The sequence below is a fragment of the Nicotiana sylvestris genome, chromosome 6 (assembly GCF_000393655.2).
Source record: "Nicotiana sylvestris chromosome 6, ASM39365v2, whole genome shotgun sequence".
NCBI classification, from domain to species: domain Eukaryota; kingdom Viridiplantae; phylum Streptophyta; class Magnoliopsida; order Solanales; family Solanaceae; genus Nicotiana; species Nicotiana sylvestris.
The window spans coordinates 183,340,611-183,365,404 of record NC_091062.1 but is presented as its reverse complement, the minus strand read 5'-3'; the positions used below and the strand labels follow the sequence as shown (position 1 = coordinate 183,365,404).

The window sequence follows — 24,794 nt, the reverse complement described above, 5'->3', positions numbered from 1 at the left end:
AGGAAGTTTTTAGTGCTGAATAAAAGAAGCGTTGTTAACATAAAAAGAATGAGTCCTACTCACCCCCCCCCCCCTTTGTCTTCTTTACTTGCAAAACCAGAAAAAGAAAACCTAACTATGAAAGCATACAAAGATTATGAATGCAACCTTGTCATTATAAAAGACTAACATAGGATTAATTCTGGGTAAGTATCTAACTTTTCCTTGCTATTTGTCACAACATAACAAGCAAAAATGAACCGACAGAACATGATCCCAGAGATTTTATTAACTTTGGTACTCCTAGTACTTAACCTAGGAGGATCAAATAGCCAATTTATGCCTTGGCCACCTATTGTCACACGTCCACTTTGTCTCCATCAATTTACACTTGCTAACCATGCATGTCGATTTTTGCCATATACTCCATTGCCTCCACCATCCACTACCCCTTCACCCGAGCCACAACCGTCACCTCCTTCTCTTACGAGCTCTGAGTATGAAGAAACTCCTGTAGAAGAAGAATGTTGCAGGTGGATGAAATCAATCGATAGCGAATGTGTTTGTGCCCTATTGGCTCATTTGCCTCCTTTTCTTTCTAAGCCGATTCACCAATATACTGCTGTGGTTGATGCATCTTGCAGTGTCACTTTCAAGTGTAGTTCGAGGATTAGGTATGAAAATGAGAAGTCACCGCAATCTCCATGATGTCCATCTCACTTCCTTCGTGACTGAAGTACGTTCAGATGATTATGTTTTATTAATAATTAAAATGGCATATGTTGGGAAATTTGATCAGTATATTAATAGTCAATAAGTAAAGATATTTATGAGGGGCTATTGAGCTTAATTATTAACCTCCTAATTAAAGGTTTAAATGTAGTATGACTCATTGTATCACATTTTGTTATATAACATATAGTACTATTTTTCATCTCATGGATGCTTGGAAATTCTAAATGTAACAGATGGGCAGAACATTCTGAAATATTTTGATTTTCTAACAAAACGAATAAGCATTCGAATTATCATTACACTAACCTCTCAATCTCCTTCGATCTCATTCACAATCACTCTCAAATCTTATCAAGATTTTCTCAATTCAATTTGTGGGGGGGGGGGGGGCAATTTGAGCCCAAACTCATTCAATCCCCCAACCCGCTCAAGGTTGGGCTGCTCATTGACCCCCACGCCCACCCTCCATTGTTGAACTCAGCTATCTTGACCCAGTCCATCTAAAGTTGGCTGCTTTTTTGCCCAAATTGGTCCATAAGCAACTTTGCTTAAATATCTTTAAAATAATTTTTTTGGTTTGATATGTTATATATAACCGTAACAAAAGAAAAGAAGTCTTATTTGGTAATTAAACACTTCATAAGAAAACAAACACACATTAATTAAAGCATGATAAGAGTTAGATGTGTTGGGCTATAACCCAAATTTTAGCTCATCTCAACCCGGTCAATCTCAGTCCAAGTAACTTTTGGGCGGGTGACCCGCCCATTTATTGACTCAGCCCATTTTCACCGGCTAAAAATCAGCCCAACCCGCCCATTTGGCACCCCTAATTCAATTCAGAGATCAAAAGAGCGTTAAAGGGAATCAATCATCTGTATTCGACCGAGTTCAATTGACTTAACAACAGCAGCAGCTATAATTGATGTTATCATGAGCAACTTGCTTGGACAGTTTAAACTGCAAGCTATATCTTAAGCAACTAGTTTTACCTGCAACTGTCTGTGACAGGTTCTCACCATGAATGCGCGCGCCCAAGAATAAAAATAATAGAAGTTATACTTTTTTACTATGAAACAGAGACTATATACTGTATTACAAATTACATTGAGGTGAGAGGGAGGTAGGAGGCGCAACAATTGAAACCGTGTTCCCTGGATAACACAATATACAAGAGCACAAGCAGGTTGAACAAACAGAATATACAAGAAATCTCCATCCTCTCTTTTTATTATATAATTGAGTTCATCAACTGACCAATCTGTACTTGGTAGCCTCTCACACTTCCCCTAGTGCTTTTTGGATATCTGCCTGCAAGAAAATCAAAGGAGAACTATCAAAACCACCTCAAAATGTACATGAACCTCGTAAAGGGCACCGAATAAACTTCTTGATTGGGAGTCATCAACCAAAATTGTATTTCAGAAAAGCTAATAGTCTTCAATTAATACATGAGATAGTGGATATCTTGCTTATCGACAAATAAGTAAATAAACATTAGGTAATGGAGATGGTAGCAACTTGAAGCCTCCTCAACCTGAGTGGAAATTTCTCAGGTGCAAGTTTACTGCTCAAGGCATGTTTTCCACTACTGCAACAACAACAACAACCAAGTGAGATCCCACAGGTGGGGTCTGGGGAGGGTAGTGTGTACGCAGACCTTACCCCTACTCCGGAGGAGTAGAGAGGCTGTTTCCGGTATGTTTTCTACTACTGCATAGAAATGAAATCATATGCAAATGTTTAACAAGATAAGCTTTAGTAACTGGTAGTGATTAAGCCTCCTGATACAACATATGTACATCATAATCTCCAGATGACAACAGTCAATGATGGCAAACAAGAAATGCATAGCGCTCCGTTAAGGGCAGCCCCATGCACTAAGCGGGGGGCCCGGGGAAGGTCTGGACCACAAGGGTCTATTGTACGCAGCCTTACCCTGCATTTCTACAAGAGGTTGTTTCCAAGAACCCGTGACCTCCTGGTCACATGGCAACAACTTTACCAGTTACGTCAAGGCTCCTCTTCATAGCGCTCCTTTCTATACATGAAAGTTTATTAATCTTCGGTGCTCCTTATTCTTTTTGTTTCCTCTTCCTTTAAATATCTGCCTTTTCCAACTTTGGCATATCCTCAAGTCAAATAGTATTCTTCTTGAAAGCCGATATCATCAGCTCATACACAGTTCTCTACTTCTCTTCATCTCCTACTTTTCTTCCCCAACTACCCTTTCCCCTCTGGAAAAAGTTTTAACTTTGTCACCCTGCGACAGATGGATTCTGAAGTATTTCTTGCCATGAAGAGCAGGACAAGATAGGTTTTATTACTGAAAGATAAGAGGAACCCTTGTGAGAAATTTCAATTTGGTGAGTTATAAAGCGACTTTTGGATAAGTTTATTTCCCATGAGACCAAGTAAAATAAGGAGATACTCTGGATATATTTGTCCACAAAATTATCTAGTCCAACTAATCATGGACATTTGAATAGAAGAAAGACTTGCAGGAAGGACCAGTGTATTAGCTTCATTAGGACACAAGTTTTTGCCACACTTGTTGGAGAACTGCTAAGATGCAGTTACTTCAAAAACAAATCTCACCTTTACCTTAAAAGATTTAAGATGTAGAGGCAAGGACAAGTAAAACCATATAAACTTCGCTGGGTTGATGTATGTGTGTGTGTGAGTGAGAGAGAGAGAGAGGCGAACCTCAATTGCCAACGGTGTAGTGGTGGAGCCATAACGCTTGATAACTTTCCCTTCCTTATCAATCAGAAACTTGGTGAAATTCCATTTGATGCTGGAACCAAGAAAACCACCTTTGCTTGATTTAAGGAATTGATAGACTGGTGCTTCGTCCGGACCATTAACTCGCACCTAGTTTGACTTTCAAGTTTGTTATTAGGTCCACAAAATTACAGTAAAACAACAAAAGATATTCTCAATAACCAGCTACAGATAGACTCTTCAAAATCCTGATCCACAAGACTGACTAATACATGGAATGCAAAAAGGTCATATATAGCAGTATGACTGCTTCCAAGTTCTGGTACAAGGAAATAAACATGTTCAATGGTACAACACACTCGAAAAACTTGAATTATCACCTTTAAATTGAAATAACGAAAAAAATAAGAAGACAAATGGCTAAAAAGTAAAGGAGCAGAGCAACTAAAAGCAATTGCTATCACACACATTCCCCTTTATACAGTTCTAGCTGCTCTGTGGCAAGCCTACAAAATTAGATTAAGGAAGTTCCATACAGAAATGATAAATGGATAATGAACCATTACAACAATGGCTATAATTTCCCGATGCATTTGATAAGTTTTTTGGTCTTTTAACAAGATTCAGTCTAGCAAAATGACAAGTTGTCAGTACCATTTATTTGTTCAACTAAAATACTCACCAATGAAATTACAAACAGATACTAGAAAGTACCGGTGGCCACAAAGGAGACTGGTGGTGGAATGCAGTTGTCCAAGGTAAAGTGGAAGTGAAGAAGGCGGCGTACCTGCGGTTCGTAGGGAGCACTGGAGAGGAGGAGAAGAGAGCGAACAGTGAGAGATATAAGGTAGCTAGGAAGGAGGCGAAGATGGCAGTAATGGAGGCTAAGACGGCAGCTTTTGCTCGTCTGTATGAGGAACTAGGGAACAAAGGAGGGGAGAAGAAGTTATTCCGACTCGCTAAGGTGAGAGAGAGGACAGCTCGGGATCTGAACCAAGTGAGGTGCATAAAAGATGATGACGGCAAAGTTTTGATGCGGGATGACCAGATTAAGAGGAGATGACAGACTTACTTTCATAAACTTCTGAATGAAGAAGGGGATCAGGATATTGTGCTAGGTGAATTGAGGAATGCCGACAGCCCCCATGAATTAAGTTATTGTGGGGACATTGAGGTCGATGAGGTCATGGACGCAATCCGTAAGATGAGGAGGGGCAAAGCTACCGGGCCAGACGAAATTCCGGTTGAGCTTTGGAGGTGTGTGGGTAGAGCAGGCTTGGAATGGCTTACTGCATTGTTTAGTGTTATATTCAAGACTAATAGGATGCCTGAAGAGTGGAGGTGGAGTACAATGGTCCCGTTGTATAAGAACAAAGGTGATGTCCAGAGCTGTAACAACTATAGGGGCATCAAATTACTAAGTCATACCATGAAAGTTTGGGAGAGAGTGGTAGAAATGAGAGTGCGAAGGACGGTGTCTATTTCAGACAACCAGTTCGGGTTCATGCCGGGGCGATCTACCACAGAAGCTATCCACCTTATTAGGAGGATGGTGGAACAATACAGGGATAAGAAGAAGGATCTCCACATGGTGTTTATCGATCTAGAGAAAGCGTACGACAGGGTTCCTAGGGAGGTCTTATGGAGATGCCTAGAGGTTAAAGGGGTCCCGGTTGCCTACATTAGGGTGATTAAAGACATGTATGATGGAGCTAAGACTCGGGTTAGGACAGTAGGAGGCGACTCCGACCATTTTTCGGTTGTTACAGGGTTGCACCAAGGGTCTGCGTTCAGCCCTTTCCTATTTGCCCTGGTGATGGATGCCATAACGCATCATATTCAAGGGGAGGTGCCATGGTGCATGCTATTTGCTGATGACAATAGTCCTAATTGACGAGACACGACGCGGCGTCAACGAGAGGCTAGAGGTTTGGAGACATGCCCTTGAGTCTAAAGGTTTCAGGTTGAGCAGGACGAAGACGGAATACCTCGAGTGCAAATTTGGGGCCGAGCCGACGGAAACAGGAATGGAAGTGAGGCTTGACTCTCAAGTCATCCCTAAGAGGGATAGTTTCAAGTACCTTGGGTCAGTTATTCAGGGGATCGGGGAGATCGACGAGGATGGCACACACCGTATAGGAGTGGGGTGGATGAAGTGGAGGTTAGCGACGGGAGTCTTGTGTGACAAGAAAGTGCCACCGTTACTAAAAGGTAAGTTTTATAGAGCAGTGGTTAGGCCTGCTATGTTGTATAGGACCGAGTGTTGGCCGGTTAAGTACTCACACATCCAGAAGATGAAAATAGCAGAGATGAGGATGCTGAGATGGATGTGCGGGCATACAAGGATGGATAGGATTAGGAATGAAGATATTCGAGAAAAGGTGGGCGTGGCCCCCATAGAGGACAAGATGCGGGAAGCAAGACTCAGATGGTTCGGGCACATTCAGAGGAGGAGCACTGATGCACCAGTGAGGAGGTGTGAGCGACTAGCTATGGTGGGCACGAGGAGAGGTAGAGGGAGACCTAAGAAGTATTGGGGAGAGGTGATCAGGCAGGACATGGCACGACCTAGGATTACTGAGGACATGGCCCTTGACAGGGAATTGTGGAGGTCGAGCATTAAGGTTGTAGGTTAGGAGGAAGTTGTGAATATTTCTACAACGCACTAGAGTGAGACTAGCCAGTTAGGAGTTAGTCTTAGGATGCTACTGATCAGCTACTGATGTTGGGCTTTATCTGTTGGATATTAGTATACTTTTCATCCTTTTCGTATTTCTTATATTGCTGTTATTTTGTTATTTTATGTTATGTATTTTATGTTATTTTATTATGAGTCTATTGATAGTACTAATATATCGTCTCTTGTTGCTCTCTTGAGCCGAGGGTCTCTTAGAAACAGCCTCTCTGCCCCTCGGGTTAGGGGTAACGTCCGCGTACATATTACCCTCCCCAGACCCCACTTGTAGGATTATACTGGAATGTTGTTGTTGTTGTTGTATACTACAAAGTACCTAATATCTGGATGCTAAGATGACCATATGGCAAAAAGAAAGGATCCAAAGAGAAGCAACGACATATGGTATAGAAACCTATAAAGTAGACAACAAAAACAAATGAGGATTACTTAGGAAAAGTTTAGACATAGATAAAGAGTAGACAACAAACCTATTGGTTAATGTATAGAAACCTATTGTTTCTCTATGTTAACCTTGGGTGCACGCAGATAAGGTTTACTTATGGAAGGCTTAAACAAAGATAAAGAGAAGAGAGCTAACAAAAGGTAATAACCGGCAATGATGCAATCATAGCAATGGAATGATTGGATTCAAAATCAGCAAGTTAAAACACTGATGAGCTAAATGCTAAACTTTGCAAAGAACCTATTATCCCCATTCTGCTACTGGTTTTATGTTTTTTTAAATGTACTACGCTTAAATTGAACTGTGTACTCTTTATACTTTTTCAGCATCCAATAGACAAGACCGTGAGCTGCTTCTTTCACCCAAGAGACCACTAAGAGCATCAGTCTAATTGTAATAGTAGTCACTAAATCCATGTCATTAGGTGAAAAGGCCTCAAATATCAAAATTTGTCAGTTATGCCATCTTACCTTTTGGAAAATGGGATATTCTGCCTTGAACCTTGTGCAAGCAAATTGTTGTGCTTCCTCACTTGTACCAGGCTCTTGCTTCAGGAATTGGTTGCAGGGAAAAGCCAATACCTCAAAGCCTGAAATTCAATTAAAATATATATGATGGAGATGTACGTCAGTTCGGTGCACAAAGCATCCCGCGTTCACCAGGGTCCGAGGAAGGCGCCGCACCCCAAGGGGCGCGATGTTGGTAGCCTACCCTGATGCAAGCATCAGTGGTTGATTCCACAGCTCAAACCCGTGACTTATAGGTCACACGGAGATAACTTGACCATTGCTCTAAGGCTCCCTTCTGATGGAGTATGTACAGAGTCACAAAATACCTCAAAGAGTACAAACTCCAGACAAAATTAATGAGTCAAGAGTATTATATTTAATAAATATGAACATGTGATAATGTATAAGGCAGCAACTAATCTTAACAATCTGAGGAAAGTTACCTTTATCCTTGTATTTGTTGTAGAGTTCAGTTAATTGGGTATAGTTGGAGTTTGTGAACCCACTGTTTCAATAAACATGAACACCATCACCATATGTCCAAGGACTTAATATCATCAAGAATAATAAAAAAATATCGTGAAAAAGAAAAAAGAAGAAATTTGAGCTGAATAACTAACAAATACAGTTATACAGTATAAGATATAGCTCAAAGTTTAAAACTTGTATACAGAGAAAAGGGAAAAAGGAAAAGTGGAGACCATTTGGAAGCAACATTGACGACAAGAAGCACTTTTCCATTGTAGATGTTGAGGTCCACATCCTTTCCTTTGCAATCCTGTATATTGGAAACAACCCCACCCATTTTTTTTTTTTAAAAAAAAGAACAAAAAGGAAATCCAACATACGAGAATGATTACGCCTGAGAAAAATAAAAAGGAGGTGGTAAAAATGATCACCTTGACAGTGAATTCATGAATTGAGTTTTGTGGAACTGATGAAGAGGCACCCATTTTGAATTTTTGATAGGGGAATTATGGGTCAGTGTATAATTCTCTGTCCCCCTACTCTGTGATTGGTAATTTCCAAGAGTAGGGAATATTCTAGCAAAATGGGGCAAAGGAATTAAAATGGAGATTGGAGAATTTAACAAAGACAAAGGAGAAAGGAGGCGTCCATGATCAGATAATTGAGGCAGTCCACAAGCTACAGCTTGGCAGATTTCTCTTTTCTTTTTTCTATTTTTGCATTTACAGTTAGGGTTAATCAGAAACAGAAAATCATGTAGGAATGGCAGTTGGATTTCTTTAATGTGGATTGCGACCCGAAAGGAATTAAGCGTTTACCCTAGTGGGGCAAGTGCATAATAGCTGCATACTATTTAGAGATTATTATGTAATTATTTTACCCTAAACTTTAAACTATAAATCTTAATTTTAGTATATTTTTGTCCGAAAAATTAAAAATTAAAATTTATCTGGTGTCATTTCTACTAATTTAGTAGGCCTTGCAATAATTAGTTTAAATTAAAGTAGATGTCCATATTTTTATGGATTTTCAATTTATATAATTACTCTCTCCGTTCCAGTTTATGTGAACCTATTTACTATTTGGTTTGTTCCAAAAAGAATGACCCCTTTTTAAATATGAAAACAATTTAGCTTAAACTACCCTTAATGAAAAGCTTTTACAACCACACAAATACTCTGGACCCCTTTTTGACTTGTTTAGGACCACAAATTCCAGAAGTCTTCATTTTTTTTTTAAATTACGATTTAAATATAATAAATGCATTCAAACCTCCAAAATATGGTCTTATGTAGGACTGATATTTATTCGTCTATTCCTTTTAGTCGAGCTTTTCGATCTGTCGTTATACCTCAAGGTCATCTATTGCTTCGCCTCTGACCCATTACTAATTATTAAGAGAGATATTTCGACGCAAATCTACATTACTAGTGATCAATTACTATTTCGTGCGAATTCGAATTATTTGAGCCACACAGAGGATACTGGACACTAATAGAATACCAGAAAAAAGATTATAGTACTAATACTTAAGTGAAGTGGGAACTCGGTTCTAATCAGAGGCGGAGCTAGAGTGCCGCCAACGGGTTCGGCCGAACCCAATAGCTTTGGTTCGAACCTTGTATTTGTCTTAAAAATTTCATTAAATATGTATAAATTATTAAATTAGAACCCAATAACTTAAAACAATTAGAATCCCGAACCCATAAGCTTGAAATCCTGACTCCGCCTTTGGTTCTAATCAATACATATTCCTACTTTTACATCATGATTGACAGTATTGTTTAACCAAAAAATAAAATTTTAGTCAAAACTAAAATTTAGAAGAACACGGGTTACTGATAATCAAAAGAGTGTATAGAAGGACGTAATTTAGGTAACAAGAGAGTAATCAAGAGAAAAACAAGTAAATCAAAGTTTATATCAATAGTATTTCGTGTCCTTACAATTGATCAGATATCTCCTTTTTATAGATATCTTGGAGATATACGTTTTGTCCAAATCATAATGAGGCTATTATGAGTAATTAAAGACATTTAATGCTACGTTACATAATCATTATATTTAATACAAATTCTCTAATGTATTCCACATTTAATGTCTATTAAATGCCGTATCTGCACTCTTTTCTATTGTCAGATTCATTCCTTTTGATTCTCAGACATAAATGACTTAGATAGGTACGGGTGTTGGGTTATTTGTATTCCTGCTCGTGCCTCTTCATCTGCCATTTGCTCGTATCTGTTGCAACTCGTGCCCCTTGGCTAGTTGTAATTCTTTGACCATTTGACCAGTCCACGTGTTTCGACACGTATTCGACACGTCACCTTTATATTTAAATATAATTTTTTCCAATACAGATAGTCCCCCCACTTTCCATTTACTCATCAGTTTGAATATTTGGGAAGTGGATTTCATTAAAAGAGAATTTTTGTCACCATTAATGCTATGACAAAATTGACGCTTCAATTTAATGCTCCATACACGTGTCTTTTTTCCATTAGTTCTGCAGTTTTGCAGCCCTTTTTCAAGGCTTTTTACGACTCCACTATTCACGAAGTGCCAGTTATCATTATTATGGTCATTCCATCACTGCACTTTTACCTTTGGCGGTGGCGTATTAATATAAATATAACTTCTCTCCTTGTCTTTTACCACATAAAGCTTATTGAACACTTAATCCCTCACATTCTTCTCATTCGTCATGTCTTCACCAAATCCTAACCCTAGGAGAGTTCCCATTATTGATACCTTCCCTAATGCCCCCATTAGACATAGAAGGGGAGGTAGACTTCGTAGCTTAAGGTCTACTCGCGGTGGTGGTTCGTCTATACCTTCTCCTAGTTCTGGTCCTTCTTCCAGAACTAGAGGTTCCTTTTCTCACAGATCTTCTTCTAGAGATAAAGAACCTTCTGAACCATTACGTGAACCTTTAGTAGAGAAGATAGTCCCTACAAAATTATTTTTTTACCATGATAGGGAATCTCTTAGAAATCAGGTTTCCGCCTTAGACCGTACTGACGCTTACCCCTCTCAAATTACAGAAGTTTTGACTCTTGTAGTTCGCAAAGACTGCCATTGGAGTAATGATTTTCCCATTATTATCCCTAATCCAAATCAGAGAATTACTTCTTACTTGACTGGGTTCTCTTTTGTTTATACATACCCTTTCACTTTAGGGTTCAAACCAGCTATTGACCCAGTTATTCTTGAATTTTGCCTCTTCTTTAATGTCTATTTGGGTCAAATTGGCCAAATCATATGGAGGGTTGTTGCCTGTTTGAGGCATTTAACCAATTTGGTTGACGTCTCCTTTACTTTCCCTCACCTGATTCATCTTTACTCCCCTAGACTTTTCCGTAATGGCATTTTTGCCCTAGTAGCCAGGAGTAAGAGGGTTTTAGTGAGCCCTGAAGATGACAAAGACCGTGGCTGGTACGCCCGATTTGTTGCTGCCCCACTGTTGGTTTAGTGGGTGAGAATAACGTTCCCTTCCCTAAGAAGTGGAATTTTGCACGTAAGTCTTTTATCCATCTCGTACCTTTTTCCTTCAAGTTTATCAACTTCTCTAATTTTTGCTCCTCCCTTTTTTTAGCAACCATGGGAGTGGTGGAAAATATTTCCAATTTTCGTGGTTGGGTAGATAAATTGCTAAAGGTCGCACCAATAGATGGTAGGTCTTGGAAAACACTTTCTAACCATTACGGTTGGAAAGTAAAGACTCATGGTAAGAGTTTTTATTTCATCTTTCACGCATGTATATATTTTTCTTTATGGTTCTAACTTCCATCCGTCTTTTTATCAGGATTTGCTATTCGAGGAGTTACTGCTGAAGAAGTTGCAGCCTTTCGTGTCTCTTCGGGAACCCGTATCTCTTTAGAAAGAGCCCGAGAAATAGTCTGGGTTCTTCTTCTGCAAAAAGGAAAACTGTTGAAGAAGGATACTCTGAAGAAGTGGAAGATGGGGGTTCCCTGGTGACGAGGCCACGAGCTAGGAGACGCATGGTCTCTGACGACGAAGTTGAAGTTTCCCCTCGCCTTTCTGTTCCTCTTACCAAACCTGTTGAAACCCCAATAATAATTCCTGACGATGACGTCACTCCCCATGATACCCATGAATCTATTGATCAACTTTTCTTTAGTGGTTTTGGTAGTGGAAGTTTAGGGCATGTTTTAGATGAAATACCCTTATCTTCTTTCTCAACTTCCGTGCCTGTGATTCCTTCCTTACCAGCCCCGGCTGTTTCTGTTCCTTCTTCTACTGTTTTCACTTTCTCTACCGCTCCTCCTTCAACAACTCCCCCTCCTATTGTTCACCATATAGAAGTGGGCTCTTCAAGTAGAAGTGCCGCTATGAGGAGGGTAACCATTGAAGTTCATGCTGATAGCAGTCTTTTGAGGAAGTCAGGTCAGGCAGACGTATGGCTGGAACCTTTAATCGGTCCAATAGAAAAAGCAAAGCTAGAGAGCCATAGTTCCCTGACTCTAATGAATGATATCGTGCATGACACTTGTCACACCTCCTTTTTCCGTCCCCGCGAGGGGTGAAGGAGTTTTTCCAATTAAAGGACAATCAAAACGGGATTTATTTATTTATTCAGAGTCGCCACTTGAGAGATTTAGGGTGTCCCAAGTCACCAATTTTAATCCCGAATCGAGGAAAAGAATGACTCTGTATTACAGTCCGCGAACCAGAAATTCGGATAAGGAATTCTGTTAACCCGGGAGAAGGTGTTAGGCATTCCCGAGTTCCGTGGTTCTAGCACTGTCGCTCAACTGTCATATTCGGCTTGTTTATCTGATTTTATACAATTATGAGCTCATGTGCAAATTTTAACTCTTTAACGCTTTTATTATTTTATTTTAAAAGAATATGAACATCGTTTAAAAACATGTCTTTGGATTGCATCACATGAAATGCACCCGCGATCAGGAACGCATTTTTATTCAATGTTTTGGGATTTGGATTTGAGTCGCATAAATGTGCGCCCGAGTTTAAGAAGGTAAGATTATTAAAATGCGCGCCTAAAGCAATTAGCATATTATTATTTCTGGGTAAGGCCGTGGAATTTTGCTAAAACGGCTCATCCTGAAGTCTAAGTAATTTTAATTAAACATTTATCGAGGGCCCCACAATTTGTGTGTTTTATTGGGCGAGGATAATCCTAAAGTGCCTACATTTTTTCTGTTAAAATTGTCTCTACAAAATGAAAGAGAAAAAGGTCTTAGTTTATTTACATGCTTGAGTTGTTATATTTGGGTTTCGAATATGATTCATAAATTCTAAAAATGATGCAAGCGGGGAAATCTGTTGCCAATGCGGGCCCAGGCTCAACGTGTATGGCATAAACTAGACCTGGGCCATCTTATTCACATGTTACTACCTAGTTACATTATACTAGGCATGTTCACAGTTTGTCAAATTAAAAAAAACTTAGTAATCTAATTTTAATTCTAAATCATTTACATGCTGAAATTAACCAATAGTATTTAACTAAACAACATTCCTACAAGTTCCTAAATGGTCTATTCGTTTGATGAACTAACGTGCTTTTTGAGACATGGTAATCATCCAACAATAACGAATTAACTAGACGGAGTTACTACACCATTTATTTATTTTTAGGCAATATATAGATAGTTCGTCTGTTAAGCTATCGTCAGATGTTCCACTATATATATTAACAGCTACATGATTCTGATTAGAGTAAGCTAAATAATTTATATATACAAATAAAATTCAGAATATAATTAAAATAAATTTAGAACTTCAACTCTTCATTTTTCATGCTTCATGTTTCAGTTTACAATAATCAGTGTGTCAGTTGTGTACCTGATATTGGAAGCAAAAGAAAAGGGAGATCAGCAGAAATTCAGTAGCATACAACAACAACACCCAGCAACCAACAATGAGAAACTAGTGACGGATTTTAAAACCCAAGATAAAAATCCAGAAAACACCAACAACAATCAACGGACAGAAGCCAAGGGAATCTTTTTAGATTTGAAAGACTAATTAATGTTCAACCCTTAATTTCTGAATCCGTATATCAGAATATTTAAATTGTATATAGGGTGTATACTACTCTCTCTTTTGATTTCCAGAATGTTTTTATTTTTATTTTCTGAAGTCTTAATATTTTCGGAATTTTTCTCTCTCTTCAATATTCAGCTCTCTCTTTTTATCTCTCTCCCTTCTTTTCTTCTTTTCCTAAAATCTGATCCAGTCGCCTCTTTATTACCATCTTTCAGCATTTTTAAACATAAAATCCACTATATTCCCACTCATCCCCCTTTTAATCCCACTACCTAATGTTTTGTCCCCCACTACATTAAACAAATACCCCATTATATCTTGTCCCTCATGCTTGATTATTTTAATATTATTTTAATCCTAATTGACAGAGCACTCAAAATAAATAATTGTTCAGAATTTTAATTCAAAAAATACCCCTCCGACCTTACTGAAATTACCAATTTACCCCTGAACGTACTGCAAATTACCAAACTACCCCCATCAGCTATAACCAATTCACCTAATCAATTTCAACCAAAATACAGCAAATATGACCAATTTCTAAACAATTTTCAACAACAAATTCAAACTAAATGATGAACAACAAAGAAACAACTAAAATTATTTTGATTGAACAATATTTTTTAACAACAAACAAACCTACTTTCAGATTCAACAACAACAACAACAAACAAGTATATTCAGATTTCTAAATTCAACAATCATTTGAACTTAAAATTAAATCTAACAACATTACAACCAACAATTTCTATATTAAACTAAACAAGATCATGAAACAAACTGAAGAAATAATCAAAAATGATAAACAACAAACAAGAAAATCAAACTTATACTAATTTCGGATTCAAGAACAATCAAACAAAGTATGGACATAAATGAAAAGATTCAACAACAATAACAAGCAAGTTTTATTCAAATTCGAATTAAACTCGAATTAAGCTTAAACAAAACAAATAAACATATTCAAATCACTAAACTTCAAATAATCAATTGATCTTTTTAAATTAAATCCAACAAAATTATAACAAAGATACATTGAATCAAAAAATTAAAAACCAAAACATAACTTCACATTAAATCACTGAATTAAAAACGAACTTCAAACAAAATGAACACGAATTAAATCTATATTAAACAACAAACAACGGATTCAAGCGATTTAAACTAACACTCTTCTATATTAAAATTAAATCCTTTTAAATTAATAAAACAAACTGAAAAATAATTAATTGAATCTTCAACTTAAATTTAGCAACATTATAATTAAGCTAATCAATTTCTTCCTAAAAATAAACAAGAAGAATGAATGATACAAACTGAAGAAAATAACAAAACGATAAACATGAAATTAATATCGAACATATCTAATTTTAGATCCGAAAATATCAAAAAAAATACGGAAGAAATAAAACTTAGAACAACTGACCGTAAATGACCAACGACGAACTCGAACGAACTTAAACGAAACCAACGAAACTTTGACATAAACGGACTTGAAGACGACGAAGCAACAAGCTGCGACGGCAGCCATGGCGAAAGAAACGAAGATGAAGGAGCAGCAGCAGTACGAAGCAGTTAGCAGCAGCACGAAGCAGTAGCAGCAGGCGACGAAGGAGAAGAAGACGAAGCAGTGGCGAACCAGCTGCTTGGCGGGGCTGGAGGCAGTAGGAAGCAGAAGCAGTCGAGGTTTGCTTGGTCGACGATGCGTGAAGACGAGGCAACAGTCTTGAAGCAGCGGCAGCCATGGGTGTTGAGCTCAAGCTCGAGCTTGACGAAGAAGATGAAGCAGCAGACATGGATGTCTAGCTCAAGCTCGACGACGATGGGTTCTTGTGCTGTTGGTGGTCAAAGACGAAGTAGTGGCGATGGGGTTTGGTTTCGAACCAGCTGCTCGACCAGGAAGATGAAGAGAGCAGCAACTGATGTTCAAGGTTTTGACTAGTTTTGGCTAACGGGAAGAAGCATAAGCAACGATGGCCATGGTTTTCGCCATTTCTCGGTCCAACGACGACTGTGTGTGTGTGGTCGTTTTGGAGGTGAACAATGGAGTGGGGGGGGCAGCAGCTATGTTGGCTGCTCGTGTGGAAGGGGAGGCATCCGGGCAGCCAGGGATGGCTTGTTTGAAGCTTGAAGAAGAAGAAAGAAAAAAGAGGGGGGGGGGGTGGCGGATGGGGTAGTGTTTTAGGTTTAGGGTTTTTTGTTTTGTTTTGTGTAAGATAGGGGGTGTTAAGTATTTGGGTTATGGAGCGAACCGGGTTGACCCGTGTCGAGATGGACCGGGTCATGGGGAAGGTTGGGTATTTTTTGGGCCTATGGCTTGAATTTGAAGAAGAGCCCAATTCCGATTTTCTTTATATTTTTTGCTCTCTTTTCTTCTTTTATTTTTCTAAAACTAAATTCTAAAAATCCTTAAATTATTATATAGAACTAAATTAAGTTATAAAAGCGCAAATTAACTCCCAATAATAATTAACACACAATTAAGTAATAATTAAGCATGATATTGTACAATTGGACATTAAATGCTAAAAAATGCAAAAGATGCCTATTTTTGTGATTTTCATTTTTTGTAAAACAAACTTAATTACCAACAATTGTAGGATTAAATCCGAAATGCAAATGCGACATATTTTTGTATTTTTTATTAATTTAACAAAACATGCGCAGACAAAAATACAAATAATTATACAAAAATATCACAAAAATTCAAAAATTGCACACCAAGGAAAAAATCGTTTTATTTTGAATTTTTTGGGAGTAATTCTTTCATAGGGCAAAAATCACGTGCTTACACCACTTTGAAGGTACTTTCCTTCTTTCCCTTCTTTCCCTTATAAAAAAATTATCTTTGGGATTCTTGTATTCTTATTTCCTTTTCCTTTTTTTTAGGCCAATCTTATCGGCACAGAAATGATGAGCAGAATCCCTCTCTTAGAGAAGGTAGCACGTGATTCTCAATTGGAGGCGATCAATTGGAAGGAACAATTTGAGAGTGCACAAATTGATATGGAAGATTTATAAGAAGGCAAGAGTACCCTAGAACAGCAGGTGCGGGCTTTAACTTCAGAGTTAGCGGTTGCAAAGGCTTCCTCAAGCCAAGCAGAAAAAGACAAAGAATGTCTCGAATCTTCCTTGTCAGATCAACTATCTAAAGCCAGCGAAGAGAACAGAGAGTTGAAGGCTCTTTTGAGTCAAAAAGAAGTTTACGTTGGGGAGCTCGTGCAAAGCTTAACTCAAGCACAAGAAGACCTTCGAGTCTCGGCTGACAAGGTTCGTGATTTAGAGGGCTCCCATGCCTCTCTTCAAGCTTCTTACAATTCCACCTTGGCTGAAAATGAAGAGCTAAAGAATGAGATTGCTGATTGGGAAAAGGATTATGAGACCCTTGAAGAAAAATCTGTTGTTGAGGTAAGTTGGGCATTTTTGAATTCACGTCGAGATACCCTAATTGAAGCTGGCCAAGAAAACTTCAACCTGGAGTTGGAGTTTGTCACACCTCCTTTTTCCGCCCCGCTAGGGGTGAAGGAGTTTTTTCCAATTAAAGGACAATCGAAAGGGGATTTATTTGTTTATTTCAGAGTCGCCACTTGGGAGATTTAGGGTATCCCAAGTCACCAATTTTAATCCCGAATCGAGGAAAAGAATGACTCAATATTACAATCTGCGCACCAGAAATCCGGATAAGGAATTCTGTTAACCCGGGAGAAGGTGTTAGGCATTCCCGAGTTCCGTGGTTCTAGCACGGTCACTCAACTGTTATATTCGGCTTGATTATCTGATTTTATACAAATATGAACTTATGTGCAAATTTTAACTTTTTACCGCTTTCATAATTATTATTATTTTTTTTTACAAGGAATTGCAATGTTGTGAAAAATGTATCTCGAACCGCGTTACAATCAATGTACCCGTGGTCGTCGACATACTTTGACTCCGCTGAGATTTGGATTTGGGTCACATCAATGTGCACCCGAGTTTAAGGAAATTAAATTATTAAAGGCACACCTAAAGCGACTAGCGTATCATCTACTTTGGGGTAGGGTCGTGGAATTTTGCTAAACGGTCCATCCCGAAGTCTAAGCAATTTTAAAGCAAAAATTTACTGAGGGCCCCGCAATTTTGTATTTTTATTTGGCGAGGCTCATCTCATTCTTATTTTTTAAAGGAATTTGCAACGTCGTGGATATGCATCTCGGATCACGTCACAATCAATGTACCCGTGATTAGAGCCACATTTCGACTCCGTTGAGATTTGGATTTGGGTCACATAAATGTGCACCCGAGTTTAAGAAAGTAAGATTTATTAAGGCGCGTCCTAAAGAGACTAACGTTTTGTTATTTTAGGAAGAGGCCGTGAAGGTTCATTAAACGGCCAAATCCAAAGTCTAGTCAATGGTTATGTATTTATTGAGGGCCCCGCAATTGGTATTTTTTATTGGGCGAGGCTCGTCTCATTTTTTATTTTAAGGATAGACCTACAGTGACTACATTTCTGCTATTAAGTTTGTCTCTAAAATAAAAGAAAATCCCTCAATTAATTACATGCTGAAAAGGTCGAACTTATTAGTTATTAGTTTGCGGCTAATGCAAATGAAAAATTGCAATCGAGTTTGTACAAAAAGAGATTGCTCCCGCTCTATGTTCTATTATTTAATAACAATGAAACATGAGATTGACGCATAATAATATCGAAGCAGATCATCTATTTTAGATGAAGAAATTAGACGTATGCAACCTTATTTATTGACGGGCATACATATGAGATTCAGTTAATTATTCCTTACATGATTGACACTTAAAAAAAAACGAAACAACTGAAACTGACCCTATCTAACTTGGGTGATATTACTACATGTTTTATGCCTAACTACGCGATTTCTTATCTTTTTGCGATAATCCAAATTGCCTAGTGTGCCTTCGAAATATACATTATCTACTGATGAATTAGGGTGGAACAAACGTAATTATTGTATTGACATTTTTAACAGACCCTATGTGAAATCATCGTTGGCCAAATATCACTGCTACTCCGCTAGTTTCTTTCTGAGTTGCATACAACGACAAATTACCGGGCCAAACTCTTATGGACTGAAAATTATTTCATTATATAGTTTAAAATCCCAAACTTTACATGTCAAACATACAAAGATGTTCTAAACTACAAACAGCAAAATAAAAGTAACTATGCTAATGTTCGGACTGCGATTTTTCTTATGCCCTTATTCATGCTCCAAATTCATCATTACACCAATGCAATTAGAATGTGTACCTGTATGTTGGACAACAAGAATGAGAAGAAGAAGAATGATATTAGCATCAATCAAACAGACAGCAGCAACACAACAGTATCACAGCAGCAACAACCAGACACAATACAACCAACGATCCCAGAACAGAGTGGTAAACCAGCAGAAAAACCAGAATAATCCAAGTGCAATAGTGACAACAGTTCAATAATCACAACAAACTCGATGAATAACCAACAACAGCTTCAATAGCAATAAGACCAAACTCAATCGACAGTACGCAGAAGCCCAGATTTCAGTAGTAATCTCACAGGGAAATTAGAATACCCTAATGAACTAGTTACAGCCCAAACCCTTCAGAATTTAACAGTTTGTTTCTCTCTGAACACTTAGTAATTTTCCAACCTATACTCTCAATATTCACTGACCTCTCAGCTGTTTTTCAGAACTCTCTTTTTTCTGTTTGTTTTTTTTTTCTCTTTCAAAAATCCCCTCTCTGTTATCAGTGGAAACCTTCTCTATTTATACCAGCCTCAGATCTATCCAAAACAGTCTGTTAAAACCAACTAAACCCCCTCCCATGTTCCCCTCCTATTTTTTCCACTGAACAATTTAAAAATAAAAGGCCCTTCCCATGAGATTCCCCTGACAGCCCCTCTCTTTCTGGTTGTTAAAGTGGCCTAATCTCTTATTCAATTAGCAAAGCATGGGCAGCAGGAATATGCCCTGACAGCACATGCTGTCAAGTTAATTTTAATCTCCTAAAGGCCTTAATGCACATGCTGTCCACAAGTGCACATGCCATCAATTCAGACTTAGCCCTGAACTGTAACTACAACCCAATCCTTAGATATTTCTGATTCAAATACACCAACTGTACTCAATTCTTATTTTGATTCAATCAAAGCTTCAGCAGAAAACAAACAACATGAGTCGAATTATCATCATTCACAGTTGAAGCTAATCGACGACATATATTGAATCGACTACGCGAATTACAACACATACAATCAAATAGCTAATGATCGAAATCGAACAGTATTGAACAAAATGGTTCAGATTGCACTGTCAAAACAAGAAATGATCTGGGGAACCAATTGATCGACCAAATTCAATTTCAGTCGATTGTACAGTTCACACACATACATACGATCAGTAAATGAAGAAAAAACTTGACCAAATAAAAGGTATCATGAAGGCAGGGGGGGATTGAAAGAACATGTCAGACATATCAAACCAATTAATTAAACATGCTGACAAAAATGAAACAAATGTTTAAAACAACAATGGAAAAGAGCAAAGAGACACACTCTGAAAACCTAACAACAGTTGACCCCCCCCAAGCTTTGACCAGATTTGCCCATTTTGGGGTTGAACAGATCTTAATCAAGGTGTTCTCGAACGAGAACACTTCGATTAGGGTCTATTAGACCCCTGTTCGAGAACACTTCGATTAGGGTCTATTAGACCCCAAACTTCCGTTTAAATCCAAACAGTCTCCACAAATTCTTGTTCTAGGGTTCGAATCTTCAGATTTGGGGTTTTGGGATTTGTGGGTAGATTCGGACCAAACCAAACTTGGTTTGGTCACGAGGAAGGTCAAAGGGACACCTGGTATGAATTTGGGGTAGGTTGGTGTAGATTGAGGTCCGGCTTGAATCTTCAAATGAAGATTCGAGATGGTGGAGGAAGATTCGAGACCCACGGCTAGTGGATCTGTGTTCAGGGGGTGGAGGAGGTCCTAGGGTGTTAAGGTGGTGGTCACCGGCGTCCTTGCCGCCGGCTTTACGGTGAAGGGGCACAGGGGCGGCTAGGGTTTGGAACGGGAGTTTGGGGTTTGTGTTTGGGACGATGGAAGGGGGGGTGTTCGGATATGAGGGCTGGGTAAAGGGTTAGGCTTATATATGTAATGGGCAGTTAGATCCTGGCTGTTGGATGAAGCGAGATCGATGGCCAGGATCTTTCATTTAATGTGGAACGACACCGTTTGGCCTTGGTTGGGGGTCGGTTTGAACCGGTTACTGGGTCGGGTTTGGAAACGGGTTGCTGAAGGGGTTTTGGGCCGTTGGATTGGACGGGATGGATGGCTCAGATCAAACACCCTATGCGGCGTCGTTTTGGGGCCGTGCCTGGGCAGCCCGGTTTGGACTGGGTCGTGAAATGATTTGGACCTGATTTTGGTCTCAAATATGAGCCCAAACCCGGATTTTTCTCCAATTTAAACTCTTTTCTTTTTATTCTTTTAATTTCTAATTTAAATAAAATTCCTAACTAAGTTGTAAAATCAAAAAATAATCTTATACAAACATTGATTATTACTTAAACAACAATTATCACATACATTAACTATTTAAATAAAATAAAATCACTTAATGACAACAAATAGAATAAAAGATGCATATTTTTGTGATTTTTCCTTAAAACCAAATTAAAGTTTAATTAATTCCTAAATGCATAATTAAATCGTACATGCACATGTGACACATATTTTTTTTCTTCTTAATTAATGTATAAATAAACATGCACAGACAAATACAAACAATACACAAAATTCACAACAAATGCAAACTATCGAAAAATTGTTTTATTATTATTATATTTTTATTTGGAATTTTTGGGAGTAATTCTTTCATAGGGCAAAATTCACGTGCTTACAGCTGCCCCTCTTTGCCCGAAGACACTAAGAGTTTTCGTGCAAAGATAAAGTTAGCAATTTTTGCTCATCCGAGTACTCCGTGTGAAGCATTTTTTTGAAAAAGATTTGACCGAACCTTTGCATCAGAGGTTTCCTACATATCCTGGGCTGAACAGGAATCAGGTCAATGTAGTTCGAGAAGTTTTGGTAGCTGGGACTACCGTGTGACTGTAATGTTCGCTGCTGTTGTGTGCTGTTACATGTTGTTGTATGCTGTTATTGCTTACCGATCTCTTTGTTACATCGTGCTAAAAAGAAAAACAAGAAGCTAGGCTAGACTATGGATCATAAGATCTCATCTATCTTCAACTTGTTCTTGTTGCCTTGCTTTCTTGTCGGCTTGTGTTTCCTCCGGTGCTTTTATTCCGTGAACTTGGGGATGACACTGGCCCTTTGCTTTTCTGAGTACAGTTTTCATCATTTTGCTTGGTACGATGGGGACATGGCTTTCTTCATTAAGCTTTTCGGCGGTTCCTCTGGGGGTACGGCCGTCTTCATCAGATTTGTTATGCTGGACATAATTTTAATGTTCACAAGCCACTTCTTTCAAGACGCGTCTTTTCTCCCTTTGACTCAGGCGCTTGAATTTATGCTGGGACCTCTTGTTGCAACCTCCTGCTTTCTGGTGTCGGGGATTTTTATTGTTTCCTGCTGGGGGTTCCTGTTGTAACCTTCTGCCTTCTGATGGGCTACTGATCTCAAAATCTGAAGTATAAGACTAAAAAAAATATTCCTCTCGTTATACAGGTGGGCGCCTAATTAAACCTAGATATGAAAAGTATTCCTCTCATTATACAGGTGGGCACCTATTTAAACTAAGACTGAAAATATTCCTCTCATTATACAGGTGGGCGCTTATTTAAACTAAGACTGAAAATATTCCTCTCGTTATACAGGTGGGCGCCTATTTAAACTAAGACATGAAAAGTATTCCTCTCGTTATACAGGTGGGCGCCTATTTAAACTAAGGCATGAAAAGTATTCCTCTCGTTATACAGGTGGGCGCCTATTTAAACTAAGACATGAAAATATTCCTCTCGTTATACAGGTGGGCGCCTATTTAAACTAAGACTGAAAATATTCCTCTCGTTATACAGGTGGGCGCCTATTTAAACTAAGACATGAAAATATTCCTCTCGTTATACAGGTGGGCGCCTATTTAAACTAAGACATGAAAATTATTCCTCTCGTTATACAGGTGGGCGCCTATTTAAACTAAGACATGAAAATTATTCCTCTCGTTATACAGGTGGGCGCCTATTTAAACTAAGACTGAAAATTATTCCTCTCGTTATACAGGTGGGCGCCTATTTAAACTAAGACATGAAATTTATTCCTCTCGTTATACAGGTGGGCGAGTTTTAATCATGGTGGGCAGCGGTGTCCTTCCCGCTGGGGGATGATTTTCCTTTTCTTTTCCTTGCTCTGTGCTCCCACAACTGGTTGGTGGATAAAGCTGCTTGCTGGGGGTGACCTGCATACTGGGGATGGTTCTCCATTTATCCCCTCCCTGCCTTCTCTTTACAGAACAAACTGTAGGAGTCCTCTTCAATCCCGAAACCACTCCCTTAGGAGTTTATTTCCTCCCCGAACTGCAAGGCATGGAATTTTATCGCCTGGGGATAACCCTTAGGACTGTTAGGGTTATCTTGTGTCGGGTTAATTTTCCTTTCCTGTGGTGTCTGACCACTTCGAACTTGGGTCCGTGACTTATCGACATTCTGTGGGGAAACCTTCTCGGAACTTGGTCCACAAGTCCTTCTCCCGTCGTTTGTCGCTCTCTTCACGTCACCCTTAACTTTCTAAACAATTCGTCCTCTGGTTTTTGCAACCAACGCTTTTTGTCTTATCGCCTCGGCTTGTGGCATGTCCCTTTCGTATTTTGCTTTTTGTACCCCTTCGGCCTCTGGTAGTAAACTCTGAAAAATCTTTTCCGAAACGAATTTCTAGAAAGAAATGAAAAAGATAGAAAAAGGAGAAAAAATCTTTCTGAACCAATACTGGTGGAAAAAAAGGAAAAGAGAAGAACTTATCTGGATGACATGACTGGTCCTTACGATCATGACGTGTACCATAGATTCCCGACCCAATCTATTTGTATCAATCAACCTGCCTGATGGCCTTACTTGCTGGGGATAAAGGGGTGTCCATCTCTTCGCGAATATGGACCCTTTTGTCAATCTGTCTTGTCGCCTTATAGTGCCCTTCGAGGGGTTTTCACTAATGAGACTCTCTCTTTTCTCTCATCTCCCGGCGCCCTATGGTGACTGTGAAGGTTTTCACCGATAAGACTCTCTCGTTTTGTATCTCTCATCTTTCGTCGCCTTATGGTGCCTGCGAAGGTTTTCACCGATAAGACGTTCTCATTTTATTTCTTCAGCGGGGAATTGGAGTGCTGCCGATATGACCCTCTCTTCTGGAGATTCTTTTCGACTATCAATTTATTTCCAGTTTTATGATCCTCTTCTTTGCTAGGGATCAGTGTATTATTCTCGGCTTTATTTGCCTGACTTAGCACCTCTCAGAGGTTGATCGGGAGGTCTTTTTTGGATATCGATGTTGGTTTTGGTGTGGGGCTAAAAGAAAAGCTATCAAGAATTCGAAATAACTTTGACGGGTGAGCCACTACAACTCTTGGAATCAAACCTTTGTTGAAACTTTTAAAACATAACCTCTGCCCCTGTTTTCTTGGTTGGGGGATTTTATTTCTACACTATGTTGAGCTATGTGCGCTACACACACTGTGACCGAACCGTGAGGCGCCTACGTATCCTCTTTGAGGAATCAGGTCAAACATAGTTCCTAACTGCTTTTGTTTTTCTTGTGATCTTTATCTTTTTCTTTTTCATTTTTCTTGTAATTTCTTTTTTTTTCTTCTTCTTTTCATGTTTCTTCCCTTAGTGATTCCAAAAGAGGGGTATGAAAGAATAACTTAAGGCTCAAAAGGGGGAAACAAGGGTTAAAAGTGTTTGGATAGAAGAAAGAATTGCCTCCGTCATTTCATTATCCAATAAGTACCAAATACAAACAAACGAACCAATAACTACCATAATCAAAGAAATTACGCATAATATCTTTTGACTGCATCAGAATTGATAGCCATGTCGACACATCTTCCCTCGATATCTGTTAGACACAAAGCACCATTGGACAACACTCTGGTCACGATATAAGGCCCTTGCCAATTTGGGGCGAACTTGCCTTTTGCCTCGACCTGATGCGGGAGGATCCGCTTCAATACCTGCTGCCCTACTTCAAGCTT

The 24,794-nt window shown here is 38.9% G+C and overlaps 2 protein-coding genes across 2 annotated transcripts; one reads left to right on the top strand and one right to left on the bottom strand.

Annotated features, from left to right (window-relative positions):
• The first annotated feature begins 234 nt into the window (after positions 1 to 234).
• LOC104228079 (uncharacterized) lies at positions 235 to 687 on the top strand. The gene has a single exon (XM_009780478.2). It carries the CDS (start codon positions 235 to 237, stop codon positions 685 to 687), a length of 453 nt encoding a protein of 150 aa, XP_009778780.1.
• A 1,068-nt stretch (positions 688 to 1,755) lies between these two features.
• On the bottom strand, positions 1,756 to 8,309 carry LOC104221377 (probable glutathione peroxidase 5). The gene is made up of 6 exons (XM_070147678.1): positions 7,987 to 8,309; positions 7,789 to 7,865; positions 7,531 to 7,592; positions 7,049 to 7,167; positions 3,421 to 3,588; positions 1,756 to 2,025 (listed from the first exon to the last, which is right to left on the bottom strand). Exons 1-6 carry the CDS (start codon positions 8,038 to 8,040, stop codon positions 1,993 to 1,995), a joined length of 513 nt encoding a protein of 170 aa, XP_070003779.1. The 5' UTR covers positions 8,041 to 8,309; the 3' UTR covers positions 1,756 to 1,992.
• Between the last annotated feature and the right edge of the window lie 16,485 nt (positions 8,310 to 24,794).